The sequence below is a fragment of the Neltuma alba genome, unplaced genomic scaffold (genome assembly GCF_004799145.2).
Source record: "Neltuma alba isolate B1F8T4 unplaced genomic scaffold, ASM479914v2 tig00007603_pilon, whole genome shotgun sequence".
NCBI lineage: Eukaryota > Viridiplantae > Streptophyta > Magnoliopsida > Fabales > Fabaceae > Neltuma > Neltuma alba.
This window is the reverse complement of record NW_021634823.1, coordinates 55,369-64,143: the sequence shown is the minus strand read 5'-3', so window position 1 is coordinate 64,143 and position 8,775 is coordinate 55,369. Positions and strand designations below refer to the sequence as shown.

Genomic DNA, 8,775 nt, shown 5'->3' with positions numbered 1-8,775 from the left:
AGTTATAAATAATACTCCTCCTGTCTTTAATTAATTAATTTGAGTAGTTTAAAAATATTAGTTAAATTTGTCAATAAGATATTTTTTAAAAATATGCAAAACATCTTTCTTAATTCCTTTTATTCATCTCCCATTTAATTATTGTTAGGAAATATTAATGGGGTTAATTTTAAAAAGTTTAATAAATATGTAAAATAGGCCTTATATATAGGAACAACATCAACTCCCTAATCAGATCCTATATTAAAGAGCAAAGAAGTATAATTCATTTACATAATATGGTGGGAGCCAACACTACGAGCCTGTGAGACTGTGACCAAGGACACCACTGACTCTCAAGTTTCACAAAAAATATGTTGGTTTAGAAAAATGCTATTTCACAAACTAATGTTGTCGAGTCTAATAAAAAAAATTAGTTTCTCATAACGTGACAAGCTAAGATTTGAATGTTCATTAAGAGAAGTGTTTATATTTAGTGCCAGACAGTGTTTTGAATATGATTAGAGGAGAACACTAGTGCATAAATGTCTCACAAAATTAGACTTGTGAGGGCATGTGTTTTACTGTTTAAGACTTTTTTTGTTGGGGGTAATTTTTAGTCAGAGATTGTGAGCATTTTTTCTCCCCAACTTTGGAACTCAAAACCATGTGTTAATTTGAAGTCAAATACGTGTTACTGTAGCCAAATCAGTGGTTAGGAATGGGATACAGCCCCTTGACAACATCAACAAAGCCAACCCTGCAAGGCATGTCTCTGCCATCTACCCCAACAAAAACTGAGGTTTTGACAAAATCAAGTTTAATATCTGACTTTTCTGTTGATTAAAACATCACTTCAATATATATATATATATATATGTATATATATATTCTACTCGCTTCTATCTTTGTTATAAATTACTTTTGACGAGAAGTACATGGTCCATCACCAATTGGAGTTTTAATTACATTTTAAAGATGATTCTAATTCAAAATCCAGTTAATTATAACTTCTATGACTCGTTGAATGTAATTCATGATGTTAAAACGCGGGTAAATTTATAAGTATTTGACATTTCCAGAGGAAGTTATTGATTTAACTACCTCCTCTTAATTTTGATTAGCTAATTAGAAAAAGCTTATAATAAAGACATGATGGAATGCAATTTTATTAAAAATTATTCATTTCAGTTAATGTCAACCCATAAAATTAATATAAAATGCTTGAAAGCGTTCTATTATATATTTTTCCACTTATTAATTTTCAGTGAGACTTTTATTGAACATTCTAACAATAATTGGTTCAAGAAATAGAATACGGATCCTCATCCTCCATCCTTTTATTAAGAAGAGAGAAAAAGGGCTATAGCACATGCATAAAATACATACTCAACACCACAAATAATTAACAAAATAATATGCAAAAACAGCAGTAAGTATGGTGAAATTTACACTGAGCATTAGATATCTAATATCCTGTTGTCCTGAATCAAACAGTGTGAAAAATCCATCAAATAAACCAAACAAACTATATATAGCTAAGCATATCATCTACATTCTAACAACAACCACCTCTCTAGTATCTCTTCCAATTATCTGCCCTGTTATTCCTGAAAGCGCAGCATCCAATGGAGTACACAATGATAAGGAAGATGAGGAAGACGATGTTCACAACAGCCACCTTCTTCCAATCAGTCTTTATGTTTTGAAGAAACCCGGCTTTGCAAGATTGGCAATTGAAGCACAGAACTTTGGGGTCATTGTTCCACAGGCCACAGTCAGGGTTGGTAGAGGTTGAATTTGCTGGCTTGGTCCACTGCGTTGGGTTCACGTAGGTGAAGCCACATTCGTCCGCTGGCTTACAGCACCCAGACTGCACAACACAATCAAAAAGGAGGTACAAAAGTAAGACTCATGGTACTCAATTTCTCAGGTACTTGAAGGACTTATGTTTAAACAAGTGTTAATCCTTGAGGAGATTGTGATGGCTATTGCAGCGAATTTTCAAAGCACGTTGGCCGTTGAGCACAAGTCATGATCAGAGTTAGGTAGACAAATAAAGGGAGGGAAAAAAACTAACACGCATGTATAGAATGATGTCAGATATTAAATTATGAGATACTTTTGTCCCAATCAGTGATCCACTTGTATGGTTAAGGGCTCCACCACATTAAAGTGTTGGCGTGACAATTTAAACTTCATAAAATTGAAACATCAGATTTTGGACATTATCTATATAGCTATGATCCGTGTTTTGATTCGGTCTAGAGAATTCAAATCCAATTTGTGATTTAAGTGTTTGTGAAGAAAATGCTATGATTTTGATTTATTTTTTGCCAACAGGGGGAAAGTGAAAAGGATATAAAGCGGCGGTTAAGTGATAATTCCTATGCAGATAAGACGGGTATTAGTCGCAACATCAGATTCAGAATAAGGATTGACATAATTGAATTCAACACAAAAAAAAAGGATAACCATGATTGACAATGTCAATTCGATGTCTTTATCAACGAATGAGACAAAAATATAAAGATAAAGTAATCACACAATAATGCAGCATGGAACAGGAAATTTTCTATGGCAGGATGGAGAGAAATGAACATGATGCTAGCTCACGAGAATGAAGTTAAAGTTCTTGGCCAGCTGCCTGGCCGGAATGAACTATAAAATAATGGCTAGAAAAGGGCTTTTGAAAACAAGCATGATTAATATAATAAAATAATCCAGCCCCTTTCAGACTAAAACCAATTGGATGCAAAAGGGCGTCTTCTTTCCCAGAGGAACCTTTGACTGCGTTGGAAAAACATATAACATTAAACTCGACACATTTTCCCAGATTCGATTTCGCTTTTTTCAGAAGGGGGCCTTTTCATGAGAACTTCATCTCTCCAAAAGAAGAGCAGAGCCTTTTTCATCTCATGCATCTAAAAGCGTCTTGTTTTTTTTTTTTTAATTTATAATGATTATTGTGAAATATTTAAAAAGAAATTTCAGCCATTGCTATGTTGCGAGTGAAACTCAAATTCATGCCCCAAAGACAAAATACAAGCCGTGTTCAAGTGGAAGTTCAAATTTTACCCAAACAAGCAGATTGACATAAATATGAGCCGTGTTCAAGTGGAAGTTCAAATTTTACCCAAACAGCAGATAGTTGGGGGAAAATACAAGTAAAATTTGCCTCTTATCAAATCAAAGTCATATGATCCAAATTCCGATCGTAGGGTGAAAATGTGAAATAATGCTTATATGGTTAAAGACTACAAATCCAGATCTAATAATGAACACAAGCAACACCACATATGTACTATTTTGCGAAAAATCCCTTTTGCAGTCAAGCGAAATCTAAGAACAATCACATGCATGCTCAAAATTTGACAGAAACCCGAAACTAAAATCAACGAAAAAGCGTCCTATATATTCAAAAGACAAGAATATCGTTGCAGTTGCAAATTTGCAACAGCAATATCACAGTACCTGAAGCGCCGACAAGTTCTCAGTATAGAACCTCTCGACATTGTCCTGTAGAAATTGGTCTTTAAATTTAGAGCAGAGTTTCCCAGATTGAAGACAGCTCTGAATTTTGTTCCAGGTTTTGGCGTTGTTAACCCGCTTCTGCAACCAGTTAGAGTAATCACCGAGTCTATACTCCTTATAACCTCTATTTGACACGGCTTGCCCTGCGCCTTTGTTGGTGACGACAAAGGCGAAGATGGTGAAGGCGAAGACCAGAACGATGAGGCAGAACATGACGACTAGGTAGAGCCAGAGAAGCCAGGAAACGCGACAGCACGCGCCGATCAAGCCAGCGAGAGAGACCAGGAGGAGGAAGACGCCGAGCACAATAACCGGCTTCTCGAGCCATCGCTCGCAGTCGGTGTCGGCTTGGCGGCTGAGCCAAATGCCAGCAATGAGGATGGGAATAGAGAGGAGGAGGGTTAAGAAATTGAGGATCCCAATCAGATTGTTGCTCACACGACCCATTTGTGAGAAGAACAAAGATCTGAGCACACGGATTAACCAAACAGAGGAGAGAAAGAGACCCAAAACGAAGGCGAAGAGATCAGAGGATTTGAGGTTTAGGTGGTGGTTGCTTGTTTTTATAGCGACGACGAGTAAGTTGACATCAAGCATTTGGGCCGAAGATGTTACGAAACGAACTTGCGAAGAAGGCAGTATCTGCCCGCTCAGTACGCGACTGACGCGTTTTGGCGATGGCTTCTTTAAGTTTAACAGAACGTGACACGTTTTTATTAATTTAGTTTAATGATTAAATTAATCAGTTTAAAACATAAGAGTCTGAAAAGTCTGTGTTTGCCAGTTCAATTTTTCATATTTACACCTATCACTTTACAAATTAAACTTGTAAAAAAATTTGATTTTATTATTTCAACTCACAATCTTATATGTAAAACAAATTTAAGTCTAGGAAGACCATTGAAACATAAAATCTCAACATATTTATTTTTTTTTTTTATTGTCGTAGTTTACACACTCATTGTACTTTTTGTTAAGAACTCAAACTCGCAATCTAATATTTAAGAAAGTCCTAAAAATTTTTATGTGATAAGGTCACGAATACCCCCCCCACACTTGGGGGATGATGAATAATTGGTCATGGTGAGATAAAATTGAGTCCAAGGTGTGACATGCATGACAATATGACACGAGCCAAGGTAATTTTTATATTATCCTCCATGTGTAAATATTTGATCCCGCAAATTAAATAATAAAAGGAAATCTTGAAAGTAGTCTAGCGCTAATTGACATTTTTTTTCAACAAAGATTTGGATTTAAATATAAATATTGTTGATGAATAGTTTATAAATATTTTTGAGCCTTCACATAAATTATTCTCATGATACAAGATCTATAAAAGGCCAAACATATAAAATAAAGTTATTTATACAATAAACGCGTTAGATTTATAAACTTTATAATCAAAATCTAAAATAAAGAAGTGTTTAAAATAAAGGTAGATGAGAAGATGAGAATTTTGGGGCCGTTGAAGAAGTTATACTAAATAAATAAAAAAACAAAAGGCAAAATGCTAATACATATATGTGTGTGTATACATATACATATTTATATATATAAAGTTCTTACACTTTTGCCTTATGAAACGTATAAACCAGATTAAACTTTAAAGCAATAGAGAGGGAAATATAGGAATGGGTGAACCACTGCAACCATCGAGAAGCTTTGGAAAAGGCGTCATCCTTTGTAACAACTTTATTTTTTTTAATACAGTTTTATACTTAAGAACTTCTTTCTTGAACAAAAAGTACGAGCCATGTTTTAGCTTTTAAGGATCAGTGAATTAAACTACTAATGAAAAACAGATATCTTATTTTACACTATTTGTAGAGCATCGAAAATTTAAAAAAAAAAAAGGTGTTTCAAATGCGAGTAGCATCAATTTCAAAGAAAAAATAATAATATGATAAAGATTTGATATGTAATTTGGATCTGAAAAGGAATAATTAATTAGAAGGCACGAAACAGAGGGCCGACGAGTCAAAGAAGGAGTGGAAACGTAACAAGGGAAGCCATGGCCCCAAATAAGGAGAGAGAGAAAAGAAGGGGGAGGCGTGAACGGAAATTCGGATGAGTCATCAAATGTGGATGGACTCGTTACTTCATCCATTATTAATTACTATTGATTACTTCTTCTTTCGCCGTCCGTGAATTGATAATTCAAATATCATTATACAAAACCAACTGACCACAACAACAAAATTAGGCAGTCATGATCAGTACTCCTTCTATCTTATTTATAAATTATTTTTGGTATTTTTTTAAACAAATAAAAAAACCTTAAATTGTATTAACTTTTCATTAAAATATAACAAATTTTCAACTTTATTCCTATTTAATATATATATATTTTCAAAAAAAATAACTATCTACACTGCGTTGGGTACATATGTAAACAAAAAATATTTTTTAAAAATAAGCATAATATATTTATAGCAAAAATTTAATAATTACAATCAAATATAAGACAATATTTATTACAGAAAAAAGTGTTTTAGAAAAACATGATGAATGAACTTTAAAAAAAAAATTAGATAAATGCACTTCTAATTTATTAAGAGATAGTATTTTGTATCAAACATAGCATTTGTATGAAAAAAATTATAAAATTTATCACTTATGAGTTGATGTTGAATGTTAATCACGCAAAATATTTGTAATGTATTGTTTTATATTAATATTGACTATTTTAAATGTGGTTAAACATAATTTATACTTGTGATTGCTTTTAAAATTTTAGATCACTCTTTATTAATTTAAAAAATTAAATAAAAAATGAAATTTAAAAATTGAGAATTTTTTTTTTTAAAAAAAGATGGCCACTAGCCCGCCAACCAACTGTGATGGGTTAGGATTAGGATTTTTTCAGTCCACCAAAATACAAGTTATTCCAGCCCACACTGTATAACCTGCGGATTGTAACGAGCTGACCCGTATTTCTAACTATCCCCTGAATAATCGAAAAGAACACGTAACCTCCGAACCTCATTGAGAAAAGGAAAACCTTATCCTGCTTCTTGCCATGAGCTTCGCTCGTGTGAGCCGCGAGAGAGGCTTTGTACGTGTCTTGTCGAATTTGAAAGCGACTGTGGACGAATCGAGTGCGTCCGATTAATCTTGTTTTTCTTACGACAAAAAAATTAATTAATCATGTTGGAGGCGTGAACGGAAATTCAGACGAGTCATCAAATGTGGATGGACTCGTTACCAAATGTGGATGGACTCGTTACCAAATCAATTATTAATTACTATTGATTACTTCTTCTTTCGCCGTCCGTGAATTAATAATTCATATCTCATCATACAAAACCAACTGACCACAGCAACAAAATTAGGCAGTCATGATCAATACTCCTTCTATCTTATTTATAAATTACTTTCAGTATTTTTTATACAAATAAAAAAAATCTTAAATTTATTAACTTTTCATTAAAATATAACAACTTTTCAACTTTATTCCTATTTAATATATATATACACTTTTAAAAAATAACTATCTACACTATAATAAATTAATGATAAAATAATACATTCATACTAAAAATTTAATAAAACGACTTATAAAAAGAATCGATAAAAGCTTTCTCTTTCTGCCGTATGAATGTAACAAGAGGAGTACTTATTACTTGAAACTATATTAGAATTATAATATAATGCAATTAAATAAAGGGTTAGGATGAAAATTTCTTCCAAAATTTTTTACTCAAAAGCAATGTTGCATTGGAAGTTTTTTTGAATTCAGGATTGCCTCTAAAGTTTTAAAATGGAGCAACAGTGTTTTTTACTATTACAAATATTAATCGTTAATGATAATTTGTTAACAATAATGTTTATTTTTTAATGGGTGAGGTAACATCACTATATTTTGAAACTTTTGAGACGACATTAAATCTAATAAAACTTTTTGGACAATATTATTTGTGAACGAAAGCTTACTAAACAAATTCACATTTTCTTAATCAAATTTGTACTTTTACATATTATATAAAAGCAAAAATTATAATGAGGTTTAAAAAAAATAATTACAAAACAAGTCTTAAAAAATTTTAATTTTCTCTTCCTAGAACTTTCAGTAATTTTTTTTTTTTGTTTGGCACCTCATTGTAATCTCCCTAAATAAAATCCTAGGTCAATAATGGACAACTTTCTTGGTCTGCCTGCTAGTAGTGTTCATTGATGCAACTCGCGATGAATGCTATGCATCACTAAAATTTAATTCATAACTGCGTTGACATTCTCAACTCTCCATACGTATCAAAGGGTGCGGTCATTTGTTTTCCGTAGTAAGAGTATTTTAAAGAAGATATAATATATTTATTACAAATAATTAATTTAACTAATTTTTTTAATCTCACTACAAAAAAATATGTTAATTCTAGCGGTTATGGTGTTACATTTCTAGCGGTTTTAACCGCTACAAATAACATTTGTAGCGGTTAACGAAACCGCTAGAAAAACAGGTGTTAGAAAAAATTTCTAGCGGTTATCTCAACCGCTACACATCATGGTCAAAACGATAGAACATTTCTAGCGGTTACGAACCGCTAGAAATTATCTGAAGGAGACACATTACTAGCGGTTACAAAACCGCTAGAAATTTTTCCGGGGAAACGTTTCTAGCGGTTTTATAACCGCTAGAAAAGTTTCCCCGGAAAAATTTCTAGCGGTTTTGTAACCGCTAGAAATCTGCTAAACGGGAATTAAATAATTTCAGTAGCGCGCGAAAATTACTAGCGGTTATAGAACCGCTAGAAATCTTTGGGAAATTAAATTTTCACACCAATTGAATTTTTAGAATGGCGGGAAAATTTTCTAGCGGTTCTTAACCGCTAGAAAGTTTGGCGCGAAATTTAAATTTGACGAAATATTTCTAGCGGTTCTGAACCGCTAGAAATGTTTACCGTGCCAGAAAAAAAATTTATGGTTTTTCATATTATAATTTTAAAAACCATTAAATAAATTATTTTGAAGAATTTTTGTTAATTTGTATAATTAGTTATATGTTACATTTTATATATTCAAATTTTGTAATAAAAAATATGTAATTAAATTATGAATGTGTTAAAAGAAGTGAATTTAATCTAACAAGATAATTTAATTGAATATTTAATAAGATAGTTGAATTGAAGATGATATATTTTGGAATATTGAACCTATAGTATTAAGTTGATGAGTATTTGAATCAGTTGAGGAGGGCATGACAAATGTGGAGAAGAAAAATCTGAAAGGAAAGGAGAAATAAATATGTTAGTAAATTTTAAA

The 8,775-nt window shown here is 32.2% G+C and overlaps 1 protein-coding gene across 1 annotated transcript; it reads right to left on the bottom strand.

Annotated features, from left to right (window-relative positions):
- Positions 1-1,277: 1,277 nt before the first annotated feature.
- On the bottom strand, positions 1,278-4,146 carry LOC114752888 (tetraspanin-8-like). Its single transcript, XM_028941585.1, has 2 exons — positions 3,454-4,146; positions 1,278-1,852 (listed from the first exon to the last, which is right to left on the bottom strand). Exons 1-2 carry the CDS (start codon positions 4,108-4,110, stop codon positions 1,556-1,558), a joined length of 954 nt encoding a protein of 317 aa, XP_028797418.1. The 5' UTR covers positions 4,111-4,146; the 3' UTR covers positions 1,278-1,555.
- Between the last annotated feature and the right edge of the window lie 4,629 nt (positions 4,147-8,775).